This window comes from Argopecten irradians, chromosome 4, assembly GCF_041381155.1.
Source record: "Argopecten irradians isolate NY chromosome 4, Ai_NY, whole genome shotgun sequence".
NCBI lineage: Eukaryota > Metazoa > Mollusca > Bivalvia > Pectinida > Pectinidae > Argopecten > Argopecten irradians.
The window spans coordinates 22,002,622-22,024,200 of record NC_091137.1 but is presented as its reverse complement, the minus strand read 5'-3'; the positions used below and the strand labels follow the sequence as shown (position 1 = coordinate 22,024,200).

Below are 21,579 nucleotides of genomic sequence, written 5' to 3'. Positions count from 1 at the left end.
CAACATTTAATGTAGATGTAATCATTCGAAGTTAACTAAATCGCACGACAATACTACCACCACATTGTCTTGTGTTATGAATAGTTCACTCCCGCTGCAAGTTTGTAAGAGTGTGTCCTCGTTCAGATTGGCGTATACTCTTGTTCAAATGCCGCGTTTTACTCGCGTGAAGCTTCAATCACATTGCATTTGATACGTGATCCTAGCGTGGGTGTTGCCAGTATTTTATTTTGTAAACAGAGATATAAATGAATGTTTTTACTCACACTCATTACAACGTAGCACGCATAAAACATTCATGTTATGTTACGTTATTACTGCTGGAATTTTTAAATATGTAAAGTAATGATATGGTGTCACATGACCCAAGCCAAGCAATCAGAACCGCCGATACCTTTTCGGTATTACACAAACAGTAATGACCCATGTCTTACGCTGTAAAATGTCATATTTATGCTTAGAACATAGCAACTCATCAGCCAGTGTGTTAACTCTGTCACGTTTTGTGCACGTCTAACCATTTCTAGGTTGATCATGTGGGTAACTGACGATTAAAATGACTGACCTTAGCTCGTAGGATTTCGGTTAAAAAGACTGGAAATAACACTCACCAGACGGCACGCTATGGATTGCTATTGGGCGGGATTGACGCATCTACTTTGGTTAATAAACTCAGTGGTGCAGTGCGTGAACACAGGTATGTATTGCGAAATTTGTGCTTCATCTTCCAAACGTGAACGTTACATAATACCATGTGCTTCACAGATGTCAATAAGTGTTGAAATGGTAAAGCGATCGGTGACGGTAACTTACCCGACGGAAGTACAAAATGACGGCGACATAATTGTATTTATGTAAAATAAAACATATCTGAATTTTGATATTTTGTCAGTGTATGCTTTAATTTATCTTTAATGAGTAATGGTTCTGTCATTACGATATATTTAAGTTTCAAAAGTTTGCCAGTTTTGAAAACCCAGTTGCATTGACGAAAAAAGTATGGAAGTCTGTTTGTACTAGCGCGATATTTATCAAAATTTCCATTTTACACATATTTCCGATAAAATTCAATATTAATACTTATTCCGAAGAGTGCTTTGGATTTTTGTGACCTCATTATTGTTTTTGTTTTTAACTGTGTATTTTATATGTACTATTTTCTTTTATTTCTGTAATTATTTTACTTTATTGCCACTTTATTTCTTAATACGTGCCATAGCTCTACATATAACAGATACTAATGGTCAGTTACTTCCATGTATTCATTTATCTAGGGCCAGTTGTTCAAAGGTCTATTAAAAGTTAATCGAGGATTAAACCTTCATTAAACCGTCATTAACTTAATGACGTCATTTCCAGAAAATATGATGTTGCACAAACGTCCATTAAAGTTAACGGAGCATAAAGCTCTAATAAAGCTTGATTAAAATCTGCGATATTTAATAGACATATGGGGTTCCTTTAAACCACAATTATATGCTAATTTGTGTGTTAAAACTTTTGTATAAACTCTTTTAGCGGAGTTCGGTTATCAAATTCACAAAGACGGTAAAACAATGTCAAATCAGAGCATCTATATGTTTGAGGAAATGTTTAGAAATGAAACTGGAAGAAGCAGGATTAAAAAGTGAACTTGCCAGGTTGGGGATGTACATGTATGTATGTTTCCAACTAATCTACATGTACATATATGATAATCAACTTCTACATGTTCTTCATGGATACATATTGAAAAATGACTTTACAGTGAAAACTAGTCATCATGTTATAGACTTTTACACCTTCTTATTAATAACAGAAACAACACAATGAAGCAAGTGAAATAAATATTGTAACAAACAAATGTCAAAGGGCATATATACACACAGTGATGAAGAAAGTCAATATACAGTTAAACGTCCTTAAGACGAATCTGCTTGATACGCATTTTTATTTATTACGAGGTAAATTCAAATCCTGGGTTTTTGGCTCCTCTTTATGTATACATGTACTTCTTTGAGAAACGTAGAGCGGATTTCCTTATAACGAATTATCTTTTGATAGGAGTGATTTCGTGGTCCCATCAAGAAAATGTTTGTTCTATAACAATTTTTTCCCAGAAAGTGTTGGATGTAGCTTTGTTTTAAAGTGAAACTTGGGGTCTAAAAAGGGAATTAATTAATAGAAAATCAAATACGATCAAACAAGTATACAATTAATTGTCGATAATGGAAAATCTGCCAAAGAAGACATTGTTGCTGACTTCGGAATTTGTGAGTTAGCTTGATAACTACGTGGATTCGGGGTGCAATCGGCCTATGACTTTCATTAACTTATAGTTTGAGAAACTTTATATAGAATTTCTGTTATAACGAACTATTTCCTCTGGTCCCAAGTCTGATTGTAATTAGATTTGAATTAAGTTTATTTTAAAGTATAGATGAAAATTGAACTCCGCTTTTCTATACACATGTACATATGGAAGTTAACGTTATTATGTAACCAGTGAGTTTATTACATGAACTTGTGAGTCTTCCACGTCTGAATCATTACGTACTAATGCGTAATCAAAGGAAAAAAGGCATATGTATGTTTACTGTGACAGATTAATGTGCCATGAATGTAGAAAGTATGTCCGACTTTTGTTAAAGGTTTTTTCGTCCACAACTTTTTTTTCATTTTCGTTACCTTTAAATTTTTCAATTTTCCCCTTTTGGGATTATTTGGGAATTTTAATACATCATTTACTACATATCAAGGAGTAAGAAAAATGCACAGTTGCTTCTGTTCCAATTAGTTTGAGGTTCAGCTATTTTTATGGCTAGATTGACTGGTCTATCTGGAGGATTCCGGACAAAGTATATGGTCGGATAAGCTTTGTCCCGCCTAGCCAATACCTCTGTAATGAGAGGTAATAAGATGTGCTCTGAGACAAAAGCCAAAAATCCCGATAATTTTTATTTCATTAGTATGGAATCTGGAAAGGGCCATGTATATATGTAACAACGTAAATTCCTCCGTTTATTTTTCGGAGCACCCGCCTATATGACGGTACAACGAAGTCAGATACACTCCATAAGGGATTACTGGGTTTAGTGTCTATGGCATCAAACAACCAACTTTACCAACACAAACTAACTACAATTTATATACAAACATGCACATGCAACCATACAAAGAGAACAATTAATTTAACTATTACCATATACACCCAGGCCCCCAAGAATGCACTGACACTTGTTGTTGCCATGTACCTCACTATCGCGTCATCTAATCATCGTGTAGTTGATCGATGGCGCGATGAGGCGAATACAATGAAGCAATGATACGATGGTGCAATAATGAGTTGAAGCGGTACATGTAGAGCGATAATGTGTCATAGCAACGACGCGATAGGGGCGAAACATGTTTTCTTATTTTCGATATTGATTCCCTATTCCTGTTCCATTGTGGGCACTATTATATATTTATGTATTTTAATGTCTTCTTGTTTTTGACAAAGTATGATTAGTTTTTTTGTTTGTTTGTTTGATTAATTAACGTCCTATTAACAGCTATGGTCATGTAAGGACGGCCTCCCATGTATGCGGTATAATTAGTACATACCTTTGCTTTATAATATCTCTCGCCTTTAATGTTCTGTATGTTGATTCCTAGCTGTGTCTTTTCTTCTTTAGTTGTGAGCTGAATAAAAAACCCAATATAATCTTGAAAAGTACCGGTTATTATCGTGCTGTATTTAAAGAGACTGTCTGAAATCGTTTTAGCGTTGGTAGTGCAATTAGTATTTCAAAACCATCTAAACACAATATGAACGACTGACCACCCTATTTTGTTTTGAAAATATAATTGCTATTTCTCAGAAAGTACTGATAAAATTCGTCTTAATGGTACATGTACTACTCCTGGACGATGACTTGATTTGTTGTGAGCATTGTAAGAAAGTGCTTAGGTTAGTGAATGTATTGATAATTTTTCCAGCGCACTTTCCTTTAGTATTTATACAGTTTGGGCCTAGCCTGGTCTTAGCTCTCATACAAATGTAGGTTCCTCTTAGGTTACAGTAATGCAATGATATGCGGCATACGACCATGTTGAATTTTGATTTAACTGATATTATTGAGAAAAAAAATAGAAAAAATAAAAACAACCTAAAGTAGTTAAAGTGTATACGGAATGGTTTGGTATATAAGGCTTGATAAATGCGTCTTTGGATAAAATTTAGAATGGAGAAAGTACGAGTTTCAAAGCGATTACGGTATTAGAGATAATGCGACTTTTCTCTAGAACACACATGAAGCCCCAAGCCATTGACCCCGATTTGGGACCCCTGACCTGTGACGTCACGAGGACAACGGGACCTATTCTACTCGCATAAGATAGAGAGGCGATTTTTGGTGTCTGCCATCTAATATAAACTATCTGTTTGTAAATATCGATTTTGAAGACACAAATACCTGTGTTCATGTCCGATACCTATGTAATATTATCCTTAATCACAGACATGAGTTTGAAAAACGCTTGAAAACAGGGATTTATACCATGCATATATGTATATTGATGTACCTGTCTTAGATAAATGAACATCTCTACGCAATTACTGCATAATTATACACAATAAAATGTTCATAATGATCCACGTACGTTGTATATCTGCGGTGGTTGGAACCACATATATGTGAATATTATATCAAGGATTCTTGATTATGTTATCCAAAGCCCGACTCGGGTCTTTGAATGTTTACTGGTCAAACCCGCTTAACAAATTTCTGACTTTTTTTATAACACCTGCCCATACGATTAAGTTATGATTCCAAACAGAATTTTTTGCATATATGTAAATGCATCTACATCTGAAATCGATCTATTTGTTTTTTTGACGAAATACATTCAGCTTACATATAATACAGTACACTCGACGACTTGTTGATATTTCGCTCAAGTTCGTTCATTAGTGTCTTTAATTGAAAAATAAATCATGCAATGAAGATGTCTATGTGACAAGTCTAATCCAAGTAGCAGATATCAAGTACAGAACAAAAACAGAACTGTCATTCCGAATAGCCAATGTCGTGCTGCGTTAATCTCTATACCTGTATATACTGCAGTAACTAAACCGCGTGGTCAACCGAGACTAATGAGGGGGCTAACCAGATTACGTAAGAAAGGTGCATGTATAAGTTAGCGATGGACCATCATGTAGTTGTTGTATAATGTAATATTTGTTTACACTTAAAAATCCCTGGTTTACAGTAAAATATACCGTTCCAACATAACATATAACAAGTGTATCAATTACTAGATGTACAGTATATATTTTAGAAAGACTCATTATACATTTGTCTTGTTTATATGTTCTGGTTACACGTAAATGTATTTTTATAACAAAAACTACAAAATTATTTATAAATGGCATGTCGAGAAAGAACAATGCAAATATAATGTTCAATGTCAGAATTTTGATATTTCTGATAGTTGCTAGATTTCGAATATCCATTTTTTACCCCCTCCTAATTTATGTCTATGATATCTAGGTGTATTGAACTATGAAATACATTCAAAGCATTTTCTTTTCGTTATGTTGGTTCTTGAAATCAGAAACATATATACATATATATTTCTGTTGAAATCCATAGGCCTAGAGAGAATTTTTATTTATACAGAAACATATTCAAATGAATAATTATATAACCATCATTTTTCTAATTCGTCTCTTTTTAGATCACATTATGAAAATGGAATATTCCCGAGGTTTGATAATTTAGAAATTTGTTAAAACAGAGATAAGATCTCTAGTTAAATGTACCAGAAACATAAATAACGTATACGTGTTTCCGCTAATCACCATATGTATTTAGCCTAATTTCAGTTGTAATATTTCCTAATATATATATAATTAAATCGTGAACATAACTGTATACTGTATATATTTGTAAAATTCTCGTAACCCCATTTCAGGAATACATATATGTCCCCCTTTGTGCTATAACCCTACCACCAAACACCTCACTGCCGTTGTCCTCGTGACGTCACATCCGGTTATTCCCCAAATCAGCGTGAGCGGCCGATTCCCTTATTAGCAGTCCATATACAGGTAAAAATCGAGCACTTCGGAGGGCTGTATCTCGGTACTGAAGCGGCCGATTTTGATGCGGTTTTCAACATTCTTGTCAGGAGATCAAAAAGAATAACATATCTAAATATTATTTTCCGTTCCGTGTACACTTTAAGTTATTCTCTATCAAAGTACTCCTATTTTTTCGCATTAACGAATTTTTACAGTTATTGTACCACTTCTCCAGTGTGGTTTGCGAGGCGGTAATTTCTATCATTATTCGGTGATCCCTTTACCTGCAGAAATGCATTTATTTGGATGATTGTTTAAAAGCAAATTATAGTACCACTTATGGAGATTATTCAAATGTGTTTGTAAAATTTCCCTATCCTCATCGTTATTGATCTTGCGGTATCATTTCGTATCGCCGGCGAATAGAAGACACCGCGACGTAGTGCTCTCTGGCATGCCATTGGTATAGAGAACAAAAAGTATAGGTTATAAGACACTATTGGGGGAATTCCGCTTAAAACATTCTGCGATTTCAACGTAGATCCATTTACCACCACTTTTTGATTTTGATCACTCAAAACGTTTTCAATCCATTTATATATTTCAATTGCATATGTTTAATTAAGCTATCAGGTATGAGCTTTTCCATTGTTTTAACGATGATACTAGTAAGACTAACGGGTCGGTATTTTCCAGGATTTTTTTTTTAAACATATGTTATCCGTAATTGAACGGAAAATTTGAAGAAATGTTTTATAAGCTTCTTTAAGATGTAGATTAGACAATACTTCGCCCCAGTCCACTTCCCATATTTTTACAGTCTCTTTTACGGAAGTTGTAACCCGCTTAAAAACTTTTGGATTCCGTTTTGCAGAACGCGTATTCAAAATTAAGAAGATGATCACTGTTACCAATAGGGCTTTCGTAACCAACGGCCCACACGGACTCTTCATAATTACTCATTGTTAAAACAAGGACATTTGTATCGTTTCCCATTCGTTTGTGCGTGGATTCATTGGCATGCTGATAAAGAAAGTTATCTCTTAGAAGTTCTATAAAGTTTTCCCCTTGCCTTTCTTCTCATGATATCCATGTATTCCAATCTATACTCGGTGTTGAAATCGACAATTAACAGTTTTGAGAATACGTTATCTGAAGAAACTTTAGTTGTACATGTATCTCATCGTTGTTTATACGCAGCCAATCAACACATTTTCCCTATCAGTTATATCTGCCTTATTTAAGTAATCGCTTTTTGACATCCTTAAGAACTATTTACATTCCTGAATCTTTTGTCTTAAATTAGGTATATAGAGGTTACACAACGAGCAGCTATTGGATATTGAATTTATTTCACTCGAGTAAATTATTTTTTAAAAGTTACAAAAGACACGAGCTTTAGCGAGTGTCTTTTGTAACTTTTAAAAAATAATTCACGAGAGGGAAATTAATTCAATATCCAATAGTTGCGAGTGGTGTGACCTGTTTCTACCACAATGTTTTTCGTGACAATAGGCCAACGTTTTTTTGCTAGAGTTCTGTATGCAAATTAGGCGTAGTGATATAACCTGTATGATACAGAAACTAATTAATATGCAAAACATTCAATTTCGTAATTATTTTTTATTACTTTAATAATTGATAATACACAAATATTTCTATAAAATAATGATAATTAAATGTATTTGATATCCGAAACCCAGTCATTTCGTTCTCTTTAAATCAAATTGACCGGGGACTATATGCGCGCAAATTTAACAGTTGTGTGGCCTCGGCATGTGACGTAATTTTCCCGCGCGGATTGTTCAACCCACTCTAGTCCGTGTCACTGTTGGAGTAAAGCACTCTTGGCCTTTGGCGTTTCCTACAAGTACACACGGACTTGTTTTTGATGTTAATTGTGAAAGATCCACCATTAATGGGTCCCGAAAACAATGACGGGAGCGTGTTTGGTAATGGTGGTCTGTTTGATACGCTTTGAAGTTGAACATCGCCGTTTGAGGACACTAGTGATGATGGCCGGGGGCCGGATGATGGATTGTTTGCTGGCTGACCGATCTGCTCTGAGTGCGCGTTCGACAATGTTCTTGAGATCGTCCTGTGTTGGTTTGAGTTTATTGTCGAATAATTGTTAATACTCTGGATGTTCTTGTGTCCGGAAATCTGAAAGGATAAAAAAAAAAGGCAAAAATATGCAAGTGATTCGTAAAAAAGTTACAGTAGCCCTACTGTACCGAAATATTTGTGATGGGATGTGTTTTCTTAAATAAAGGTAAGTCTGCATAAAAACACACATTTTTGTTGTTATTTAACGTACAAGAATATTTATTAATACCTGCATAATCTGATTGGGAGGCAACCCGTTATCATTCAACTTCTGTACAAGATACTTTCTTGCGCTATGGTTCGTGAGGCGTTTTCCATTTTCCCCTGTTTTGCTCGTCAAGCCTAAAAGATTTTTATTGCAAATATTGAAAAATCCTGTATCACGGGTCATAATTCAGTAATAATTTAGTATTAAAGTGCAAATAACCAGGACAATCGACCTTAACCTGTTGTGTGAAATTTTGAAATGCAACATGACATCGTGTACTGTTTCAGTACACACTGTAATGCATTGTATAGCCTGTGTACAATCTGAAAGGGACGGGGCTTAGTTTTTGTTATTTTGTTGACAGCAGCTGTTTATTATAATGGAAGTTTAGGATGAATTCATAAAATAGTACCTGCATTTTCTGCCATTGTAGTCGTGAATCTTCCCAGTTTATTTACGCCGACAGGCTGGCACTGCTAGATTTGTCCATGTTTGTATTAGTGGCGATATAATAGGGGGCATCATCATGGCAGTATGTTGGCGGACGGCGAGATTGGTAGACCTTATAAGTGGCGACAGGGCAGCGTGATAGGGTTTTAGGGGTAGCCCAGGCGCGCGGGGGGACGGCCCTTACATTCTTAGGATTTGATCCAGGCCTTATTTTAGTTTGCCATTCTCGAAATTTAATGTACTCATTATTCTCTGAATCTTTACATAGCTTAACATCCCCCCAACACATATCCCTGTGTTCAGTAACACCTCGCATGCCAAAATGCACAGTATTTAGAAACCAAACTGTTCTTAACAAACTGTCAGGGTTGTGTGAACCAAGTTGACCTACATCATACAATTTATCTATGTCTTTGTCTGAAACAGCATCAGCCCTCTTTTCTAAATTTCCCTTTCCCTCTCGTTTTAGCTTTTTTTTGCTTAGATTTGATAACCTCCATTACCTTAGAAAACTCTACACTTGTTGTTAGTTGTTTGCCGTAATCTTTCGATTTCAAATACCGATCAATGCTACATGCCATGTTTCTAATGGTAGCAGGTTCATATTTCTTTCCATGATTGTTTCTAACATTCATAAAATAGATACAAAGTAACTTGTTCAGCTGAACTGGCGGAATCGATTCTAATGGCCTGTTTTCCTTGAGAACACTCTGAAAAAAATCTCGTACTTTTTTCATATCTAAATCAGTTTTTTTCTTAGTGTACTGTTTTTGTTGACCTCTGAAGCAATGAATCTGTCAACATCAAAATCTTCTAGTTAATCTTTGTCTGACAAATATGGATCATGGGGCTTATCAACTGGGGGTGTTAATGTACTCTGAATGGTTTCCGATATCGTGACAGATCTAACGTTAGTTTGTGATATTGTAACGTCGCGACCCGGGCATGACGGTATGACGTCGAACCGATACCGGGCTTCAGTTGCTATTTTGCCTGAATCAAACTGAATTTCAAATCGGTCGAAACCATAATTAGTGTCTGCCTTTGAAATAGACTTTTCCCCGTCACATAGCTTCACTCTGTCGCCAATATTGACCAAATCTTCGTCCATCGCAGCCATGATGTTGACGTTGAAAGCAGACGACGTAAAAATTGATCACGTGGGGTAGAAAAAGTAGTACCGGTCAAAGGTCAATTTCTCAACCAATCAAAACGCCGGAAGGTTATATTCCACTAGTGGAATATCAATATATATAATCAACGGTGTGTACATATAACCAATGGCATGAGAGTTGAATAAATCGACACATTGTGGTAGAAAATGTTTTATAAAATTAAGTCTACTGATATGCAGACAATGCACCCATAGTGCCCTTTTTATAATGATGCAGTGCATGGGAATGGATGATTGATTAACTCTTGTTTAGTTGGTGGTTTAACAGTTGGGGCTGAATTTTATGTTGATGCTTTTCCTATGTCTATTCAAAGCTGCCTTAAAACTGTTCAGTGACTTTGAATCCACTATGCTGCTTGGAAGACTATTCCAGTCATCTACAACTCGATTAGTAAAGAAATGCTTTCTGAGGTTGAGCCATGATCTTTGTTTCTCTAGTTTCATAATATAACCCCTCGTACTCGGATCTCGTGATTTTCTGATCTTTTTGCTCCCTCTCTGGCTTAGATGTTCGAGTTCAGACATAATTCTATGTATTTGGATGACATCGGTTCTTTTCCTTCTGTATTCTAGTGTTGGTAGACCTAGAATCAGAAGCCTTTCTCTATACGTTTTGTCGTTCATCCCTTTCACGAATTTTGTTGCCCTTCTTTGAACTCCTTTTAAGAGCTTGTATATCCTTGAGGTACATGTACATAGGATTCCATACTGTTACAGCATATTCCAGGTGTGGCCTGAATAAGGCTTTATAGAGTAACACAAACATTTGCTGGTTTATAAAGATGTAGGTCCTTCTTATTAGACCTGGCATTTTATTGGCCTTCTTAACACACTCAACTGTATGCGTACCTTATTTTAGTGTCTTTTCGAAGAAGATCCCTAAATCGTTTTCTAGTGTGATATTTTCCAAAACTATCTGGCTATGTTATTTTTACCCAGACACTCTCTTTAAAGCAAGGCCTTCCTTGATGTAAATATCTTTTCCATGGTGCAGATTAGGATCGTTTTCTTTTATAAAAAGTTCATATCCGGAATTAATTATTTTTGGGATAGATTTCAGTTATATCATTACATCTATACCGTGCACTTTCTCATGGATCCTTAGTTTTAATTCATCTATCTTGTTCAAAAGACTACATTACTGTAAAAAGAGCTGAGCTTGTTCATAAGTTTTCGTCTCGAGATTTAGTTTTGATTCATACTATTTTCTTGTTCCATGGGGTCCTCTCACCCTGTGGACAAAACTCACGGTTTCCTTCTCGTTTGTCTATTTTTGCTTTCCCACTTAATGCTGCCTCCTCATCCCTCTTTGTTTTCATCTCTTATTCGTATAGATTTAAAATCATCATTATTTTGAAGATTCCGGACATTTTAAAAAAAAAAATACGGCTTTGTCAGCAATGCTGCCGAAGCTTATTAAAATGGGTCGAGTTTAATCCTGTTGTTTTCTACCAAGTCATCTTATCTTAGAAATGCCATCTTATCCTTCTGAGACTCTGCAGAATTTGAGTTTGTTAGAGACAGGCTTTAATCCGTTGTTTTGTCTCATCGATATCTTCTTTTTCGCTAATTCCAAAAATGATGATTTTTTCTCTGCGTTTTCTTATCGTTGAGTTCCGATGATATAGTAGACGTAGTGTCTTTATTGCTGTATGTATCCTTGGATAGACTTTCGGATTTTGCCAGTTCTTCCTGAATAATGGTCCTCACTTCCTCAACTCAACACTTCGACCTTATATCGAGTTCCATTTTGGTTACCCTCTCCTCGTATGCTACCATTATCTCGGCACATTTGAGTTCAACTAAAGCTTCGGTATGGCTGTTTGTCCTTACTGTCACACAGCATGGCGCACAAAACCACATCGCATCCGTGTTGTTAGGAAATTCATATTCTGTCTTTTTTCTAGATACGCGATGCAGAAATGATCTTTGCACAGTCACATTTCAGCATCTTAGAGTTTGGATCCCCTTTATCTGTATTCTCGCACATTTTGCAAGCCCAAATGTCCGACAGACTGCGTCTACTACTACCTTTACGCTCTCCATTACGCACATCCTTCTTCTTTTTGCCGGATCTGTTTGACGACGATGCTCTTTCCTTGTAGCATGATGAGTGCAAAACAAAAGCTGAAGAATACTATATTCCTGACGGGGAAATATGTCCCAATACCACCCACTCCGTGTAGAGCTGGTATCACGCTTCTTCTGTGACAATGTCTAGACGGACATCCGTTGATTCAGTTCTTGATACATTTGATGGAACAATATGCTGTGGCTAGTCCACGGTACTCTGTAAATGTGATATTTTCGAATCTCCATCCACCACACAATCTCTGATCTGATCGATATGTCTTTTCTACAGTAAGTCTCCAACCTGTTAACGGTACGTTACTGGTTCAAGCTTCTGCATAATCACTCCACGAATCCATGATCGTTTTCGGTTGGTGCTTCGAAAATCATGCACCATTGCCAAATCTCCAATCTCCATTTCGCCACTTTTCTTGGCCACGTCACGTCGCTGAGTACGTATTTGAACATATTGTTCAAGATTTGGTCTGATAATGTCCAAACGAGTTCTGAGCTTCCTGCCCATGAATAATTCAGCTGGTGTGACCTTGTTGTCCTATACTAGTATGACAATAAGCAAGACGCCAACTTTTGGTTCAATGTTCTTTCCTCATCATCCAATTTTTTCATAGCAGACGTAAATGTTCTAACTGCACTTTCAGCTTCACCATTTTGATTGGGATGATATGGCGCTGATATAATATTCATGACGCCATTGATCTTTAGGATGCTATTTCTTTTGGTAGTCCGTACGCGGAGAACATATATCGAAGCGTGTTTATAGTGTTTTCAGCACTTGTTGACGATATTCACACAACGTCAAACCATTTGGAGTGCGCGTCCATGACAACCATACTATTCAGGAATGGTCCTGCATAGTCGATATGTACGCGTTCCCATGCTTTGTGTGGGCATAACCATGGAATGGATCGTGACTGTGGCATGTTCCATAGTTCTTTTCTATAACTTTCACACTTTGCCACCTAAGTCTCAACATCTGTATCCAATCTGTGGCCATCACAGGAACAATCTCGCCAACGCGCCTTCATTTTTACTATTCCTGGACGATTACCATGTGACTGGCTCAACATTTCATGCTGGAATCGATCTGGGCCAATAGATCGGATCCTCTCAGGAGACTGTCAGTTCCTCTCGAACACGGTAAAATGGAAGTAACTCATTTTCTGGCTTTTCGTGTGATCACACATTAGTCACAAAGTATAGACAAAGCATCATCCTTTTTCGTTGCCATAACAATCTGTGCGGCTGTGATCGGTAATTTTCTCAATTGAATTTTGTTCACCTTCATGGCTTCCTGGTCTATTTCAGCAACATCCTCGGTGTTAATGGGAAAGCACGATTAAGTATCAGCATTCCCGTTCTGAGTAGTTGAACTATACCTTATATCAAATTGATTCGACGACAACTGGATAGCCCACCGTTGCAACCGTGAGGTAGCTAGCACAGGAATACCATTCGTTGGTCCTTAAATCAGTGTAAAAGGTTTATGGTCGGTCAACAAAATAGATTTCTAAAGCAGATACTGTTGAAACTTGCGGACTCCATACATGATTGCTTAATCCTTCTTCTCTATTTGAGAGTAGTTTTTTCGGTCACAATGAGGGTACGCCACGCATACGCAATCGCTATGCGCCGTTCATCATTCTCAATAGTATGAGATATCACCGCTCCCAAACCGTACGAAGATGCATCGACGGCCAAGGTTACAGGCTTTTCAGGGTCATGATGATCCAATACATCTGATGACACTAAAAGTGATTTTTCACATGCTGAGTGACAATCTGTTGTCCAATGTCAATCGACCTTGTCTGCCAGTATTGTTGTGAGGGGATAGGTACAATCGTAAACATGTTCAGTATGGACGTCCTATAGTAGTTAACAATACCTAACCACGACTGAAGCTCTTTCTTATTTTGTGGATCCTTTAAAGTTGTATGGTCTGTGACTTGCTGTATTTTTGGCATAAAGTATGTTAAGTGTTCTACATATTTCCCACTGCCTCTCGTTTTAAACTTTCCATGTTTACCGACTTTTGTAAAGTTCGCATTCCCAAGGTATTAAACAATTTAGTTTAAATATTGATTTTTAACGTGTACACGTTAAAAATAGCTCGGGAATACCCGAACTATTTCGATCTATTCCGATCTGCACGGCTTTTGCCGATGGTGTCCACGTGAGACGACTCGGGAGGTTCCGATCTGCACGGGTATCGTTGATGTCGGTCACGTGATGCAACACAGTTTTCCGATATTACCCGATAGTTTAAAACATGGCGTTGACTGTAGCGGTTCTTTCAAAACGTCATGCGACTTTTACTACTATGTCAATAATATATAGGTGCTTCTATGGATCTGAACTATCATATATAAGCATCCATAATCACGTATTGTATGTTTTATGACAGTTTGTAATGGTGAAATTTACCGGAAATACAACTTTAAATGAAGAATAGCTTCAACCTTGCATGGTGATGTTTGGATTTTATCTTTATTTACTAAGAAAGTTAAAAGATCCTCGCTGGTTGGCAGGGGATATTCAGGTACATCCAGCACTGGATTATGGTGATTTTGAAATCGCCACAAATTCTCACTGAACCGTCGGGTTTCATGACAGGCACTATAGGTGTTGCCCAATCTGAACTTTCCACCTTTTCCACTATGTCAACCCAGCCTCTAGTGGTTAAAGTTATTTTCTGATCTTTAAGTGCATAAGGCACAGCCCTAGCTTTGAAAAACTTTGGCTGGGTATTGTACTTCAGTTTGATAGATGCTGTGATTCCCTTGACTGTGCCTAACTTGTCCTCAAATACAGAATATTTATGTTCGTTGATAGTCATCAGGTCGATTGTTTTCCAGATAAGACGTAGCTGTCCTAACCAATTCCTACAGAATAAAGAAGGTCCGTCACTTCCCACTACTAGCAATGACAACTGTTTTGTTTGTCCTTCATATGACACCTGGATACTAGCCTTGGCCAACATTGGTAATACTTCGCCGGTATATGTTTTCAACATGGTTGATCTGTCTTGTACGGTGGCTGATTTGTGCCATTTCGTCTTTTCGTCTTTTCGTCTTTTCGCCCCGAAAAGACGAGAATTAAGAAACCTTAATTTTCGTCTTTTCGTCTTTTCGCCCCGAAAAGACGAAATTTAACAACTTTAAATTTCGTCTTTTCGCCGCGAAAAGACGAAAAGACGAAAAGTCAAACACGAAAAGACGAAAGTGATACACGCTAATTAGCGACTTTGATTCTCGTCTTTTCGCCTTCAAAATTCTCGTCTTTTCGTCTTTTCGCCCCGAAAAGACGAAAATTAACAAACCTTAATTTTCGTCTTTTCGTCTTTTCGCCCCGAAAAGACGAAAATTAACAAACCTTAAATTTCGTCTTTTCGTCTTTTCGCCCCGAAAAGACGAAAATTAACAAACCTTAATTTTCGTCTTTTCGTCTTTTCGCCCCGAAAAGACGAAAATTAACAAACCTTAATTTTCGTCTTTTCGTCTTTTCGCCCCGAAAAGACGAAATTTAACAAACCTTAATTTTCGTCTTTTCGTCTTTTCGCCCCGAAAAGACGAAAATTAACAAACCTTAAATTTCGTCTTTTCGTCTTTTCGCCCCGAAAAGACGAAAATTAACAAACCTTAAATTTCGTCTTTTCGTCTTTTCGCCCCGAAAAGACGAAAATTAACAAACCTTAATTTTCGTCTTTTCGTCTTTTCGCCTTCCGGTCTGGTGTGGAAGTCATTTTGAAATCTTTTTATCTTAATATTGACTTAATTGTTCAATATAGAAGCATCAAAGTAGTTTATGATAACAATCGATTTATTAAATTGATAGTATTACAAGTATCTTCATCAATAACTAAGATTAGAAGTTTTAAAACAGAAGTCAACATGTTTGTTTACAGCAGTTACGTAGATTTCTCACACGTGGCATATGCCACGTGCCACTAACAGATTCATCATTCCGCAAATCCTTTAGCGTGATTGATACATTTTTTTTAAATTCATTAATATCTTATTTTTTGTGTTCTAATCGCCCTCTTTAGCAATTACGCTTATCAAAACATTGCCGTGTATATGTAAGGACCATAATGAACTTAAGATGCTAAACATAGCACTTACAGGAGTTGCCTCCCCTACACAACTTGAAAAAAAAAGTTGTCGGCGGGTATTATTTGAAAGCGTTTGAACCACGGATAAACTTGTTAACAAAATAATTTATGAAAGACATCTCGTGAAGACATTGAGTTTAAAGGAAGGACTTGTACCAAGAAATTGCTCAAATACAGTTAATATAACAGTCAATCAGTAGGTACAATGTACTGTGTATTATTTGAAAAGACATTTTGACTACATACATGACATGGTCTTCATCATAATTGTACATTAGAAATTACATTATAATCTCCGTCGTATATGATAGATGACAAAGTATATCTGTAATCTGTATTTTTTCGGGGCGAAAAGGCGAAAAGACGAAAAGACGAAAAGACGAAAATTAAGGTTTGTTAATTTTCGTCTTTTCGCCCCGAAAAGACGAAAAGACGAAATTTAAGGTTTGTTAATTTTCGTCTTTTCGGGGCGAAAAGACGAAAAGACGAAATTTAAGGTTTGTTAATTTTCGTCTTTTCGGGGCGAAAAGACGAAAATTAAGGTTTGTTAATTTTCGTCTTTTCGGGGCGAAAAGACGAAAAGACGAAATTTAAGGTTTGTAATTTTCGTCTTTTCGGGGCGAAAAGACGAAAAGACGAAAAGACGAGATTTTTGAAGGCGAAAAGACGAAAATTAAAGGCGCTAATTAGCGTGCTTCACTTTCGTCTTTTCGTGTTTGACTTTTCGTCTTTTCGTCTTTTCGCAGCGAAAAGACGAAATTTAAATTTGTTAATTTTCGTCTTTTCGGGGCGAAAAGACGAAAAGACGAGAATTAAGGTATTTAATTTTCGTCTTTTCTGTGCGAAAAGACGAAAAGACGAAATGGCATAAATCAGCCACCGTAGTCTTGTAGTTTAACACTGTCCTTAAACTTAGCCCTGTAATATTTGAGTGATATCAAAGAAACTGAAGATCCGCTGTCCAGCTCCATCGTTGAGGTGTCTTTACAATTTATAAGGAAATACGAATCCCTTTTTCCTCTTAATCGAGAATATCGGCCATATTTCTGAGACCTTTGCCTGGACAGAATCCTCCATAAAATTGATTTTCGAACTCTTTTTACTACTGTTTGAGTTTCCCTTTGTCGGTCTGGTTGAATCAGAATTACCTCTAGTACTTCCAGTACTTTGTTTTTTTTTAATTACAATGTTTATCTTTGGAGGTAAATGTCCTTTCTCTTTGTATGCATGACACTTACTGCACCGAGATATCAAAATAATGTGAAATGTGTGTAAAGGGATGGCTTAATATTTGTATTTTATGTATATATGTTTCTCTATACAATGTAAATGTGAAAGAGAATACTTTGAGTATTGATGGTCATACGGTTAGAATTGGTATGACGCGTCGTCAATGCTTCTTTGTTTCAGAATTAAATTTATGCTCCGACTACCTCGTTTCTGGACTTGACGGTGTAAACGTGAATGACATCAGCGCTTCCTCGTCTTGGGGTATCAATTTGGATACGAAATTTTCCAGATTATACACACAGACATATTCTATGGGATGGTGTGCAGGGGCGAACGACATACACCAATACATCCAGGTAAAATATCTCATATTCGTTGTATATCAAAAGGAATGGTTTTCCTTTATCCAATGGTGCTTTCAATCTCTGTGATCAAAACTTCACCGTCTATGTTTGTTTGATATCCGTCGTAATACACCTACAACCATTAACATCCTTGCCTTCTGATTCATTAATTAAGTGGTGTTTGTACGTGTAATACATACTGATATGAGAAATGGTTTTTAGTGATGATTTCAATAACTGTCATCAACATTTGTTCTATTCGGGGTCATAAATCTTTATTTAATCTTCTTTACTTCTAATTAGGGTAATTTTTGTTTCATATTTTAAGAATATTCTAGATGCCAACGTCTGTGAAGTCTCCATGACGATGCTAACCGTCTGCTTGACATTCGTCGTCATACCACCTATATCGCTTCTGATACGTGATTTATTTAAAGCTGACAATGTAAGTTACAAAATCCACAATTGAGATTAAAAGAAATAATGAAGTTTTCATTTTTCAAAATTCGTTTCTTAGACAGTCCCTTGCGTTTTTAAGGACGGGCAGACGCCATTTTGTTTGAACTCTACTTGGATACAACCCCTATATAAAGCGCCTGAATTGACACACGTGTGCTCAGTAATGTACATTTACGCCTAGCAGTTTCCACTGTGTATCACCTACTAATACATATTGTTTTAGCCAGCAAAAATGTCAACTCATCTAAGCTGTCATTTAGATGTTTCACAAATTGAACTTTCCACACAAATGAATCGAAATCCTAATAATAATCCGTCCACATATCCACGGTGGGAAATAAAGTGGTCTGTAGTTGGTGTGTTACACGAATCAAAATGGCGGCCGCCAGCAGTTTTGCCAGAAAAGGAGGTAAGTCACTGAAAATTCCTTTTGTATTCGCATTTTATAGTGACGAGCCTACATGTATGCCATACATAATTCTAGACATACTGATACCTTAGTTGTGTTGCAACGCTCTTTACTTTTCTGTAACATTCTGACCAAAGTTTTGAATCGGAGCGATTTTGCTCGTAGTAGAATTGGTAGTATTCACGAACATACACTTTTCGTACGTTTTCTGTGTTTAGACAGGGCCATTCGCTGTAAATGTGATATTGTCGAAATTTTATAGTCTCCATTCAATTGCACATCTAACCTTTCTGGCAGAAAACATCATGTTCATTGTTAATTATTTTGTATTGTAAAACGATTATTAAACACATACCGTTTTGGACTGATGTGTTGACAAGAACAGCTTCATATTTCCGTCAGTTTGACTAATCTGGAAAACATTGATAGTGGGTGTTCAATTATGTAAGATTAACTTATATCAGTTAGAATTACGATTCGTATAGTTATTAAATTGATTAAAGTTTAACACATAACATTGGAAAGTGAGAGAATATACCCATTTGAAGTTCCGCAAGTGACCGGAAGTGGACGTCGTTTGCAATTTCAGTCAAAATGACAAATATGTACAATGCTATTTTACGACAAATGTGCCATACAAAACAACAACAGGAGTCTGTAAAATATGCCGTACAGTCATGAATGGCTTACATCATGTTGATCTCCAGTGACTGCAGTCCAACGGAATTTAAGCACTGTCGTTGGTAAATATATTGATGAATTACTTTTACTTTTTAGAGTGTTGAGTTTAACAAATTAGTGATTATTTTCTTAATTGTCTTTGAAATACAAGGGATCCCTGGTGTTTTTCCACATACATGTATATGTGTTTGACTATACAACTTCGGAATTTTTAAAAATCTAATAAAAAAACTAGACACGGTGCTCACAAGCGTTCCCATGTTCCAAAAGACGTTCCCTACAAGTTTCGCGAATTTGAAATACACTGTGTGTAGCCCATATTCCCTTTTAAAAACCATTTTACGAATTTTGTATATTATCTGGCCTTTTAATACAGCATATCAACATATAACGATATGATACAAAGAATTACTACGGAACCGACTCTAATTAATGTTTGGAAGGTCTTATGATTGATAACTAGTATACTTTACGTATATTGTACTTGTTTATTTATACATTTATATTTATAATGTTAAGACTACTGCTTTTAAAATACTTAATAACTACATTGAAGCATGGGGTATGTTCATTAGTTTTATTTATACTCTTCTGTAAGTCCTATTTTAATCCAGTAGCATACTTGATTCATTGCAAGGAGACTTGACCCATCTGACACACAGGAATCTTTTTGTATGACAACACGTTAAACGTTCCTTCTCTCCGTCGTTCTGATACGCGTTTTCTTCTGGTCTTGTTAAGTGATCTCTGAAAAATACCAAATGTGGATTATTGATGTTGCACAAATTCCTTGTTTGTTGTTTATAAACTTTTTTGTGATTTTCCCTCTGCATGAATAAAGTTATGGTAAGTATTATGTCAGTCTAAATCAGTTACGAGAAACCATCTATGTCTTTCTGTGACTAAGTTGTAGGTTCATTCTATAACATTTTCATCAATAAAACTGATCAACAAACAAAACAACATTACCAACACTTATAAACATAAAACATGTGTGTTAGATACCGTATATATCTATATTGATCGTCTAGAAATGGACGGACACAAACAAAAAGTGTTATGACATTCCCCAATCTTCCTGTTTGTTTCCTCAACCAGATGATATGCAGTCATGGCTTTGATGCAGTAGGTTGTGAATGTCCTGGATATTATAACAGTTGTCATATACATATGTATATTAAACGATATTCCATTGAACGATAGCTTGTTAACATATTCCGTTAAATTTTAACCGCCCACATACTACATCATGCGGTTGATTCTAACTGGTATAAGTTAATCTTATAAACATACTTGAACATAATTATTTTAAAATCATTGTTTGCCAGCTTAGTTAAATTAACGGACATATGTAGCAGTTCGTGTGAACTCATCAATCCAAAACGGTATGTGTTTACTCATCCTTTCGTAAAACCAAAGAATTAACAATGAACATGATGTTTTCTGCCAGAAAGGTTAGATGTGCAATTGAATGTAGACAATAACATTTAGTCAATATCACATTTACAGCGAATGGTCCTGTCTAAACACAGGAATACTACCAATTCTACTACGAGCAAAATCGTTCCGATTCAAAACTTTGGTCAGAATGTTACAGAAAAGTAAAGAGTGTTGCAACAAAACTAAGGTATCGGTATGTATAGAATTATGTATGGCATATGCTCGTCACTATAAAATGCCAATACAAAGAGTGTTTTCAATGACTTACCTCCATTTCTGGCAAAACTGCTGGCGGCCGCCATATTGATTCGTGTAACACACCAACTACAGACCACGTTTGGCATGTTTGATAATGTTCAATTGGCAAGTATAAATATATGTATATTACTTACAGAAAAATACATATCTTTGATGCGACAGTACTGTAACGTTCCGAATTGGGATGCATGTAAGACATATATTATACAAATATAGCATTTTGATGAGGTCAATACATGGTTACATTTGTATATCGACCAAAGAAAAAATATTAACCGAGGAGGAGGTCGATACTTTTTCTGTGGTCGATATAACCATGTTTTGTCCGAAATCAAAATGCTATAATTGTTTTATTATTTTTCAGGGTTTTTGACATTATGAAATGAGTGTGAAACTAAATAACCATCGCATTGTAAATTCTGCTTCGTGATGACAGTTACAATCTTGGGATTTTGTAACAAATTTAATTTAAAAACAACATATGAAAATAGTATCAATTGATGCACTTCTCCAAGTCTTAATGACACAGTCAATTAAATGTATAGATTGTTCTCCGTTGAAATAATACATTTCGA

General features: G+C 36.2%; 1 protein-coding gene across 1 annotated transcript in view; it reads left to right on the top strand.

Moving 5' to 3' along the window:
• The first annotated feature begins 434 nt into the window (after window positions 1–434).
• The window catches only part of LOC138322178 (uncharacterized), a 51,897-nt gene continuing 30,752 nt past the window's right edge, over window positions 435–21,579 (top strand). The window contains exons 1-2 of the mRNA XM_069266229.1: window positions 435–697; window positions 17,594–17,769. Coding sequence (XP_069122330.1) covers window positions 625–697; window positions 17,594–17,769 — 249 coding nt within the window. The 5' untranslated portion in view covers window positions 435–624. The remainder of the gene's footprint in view (window positions 698–17,593; window positions 17,770–21,579) is intronic.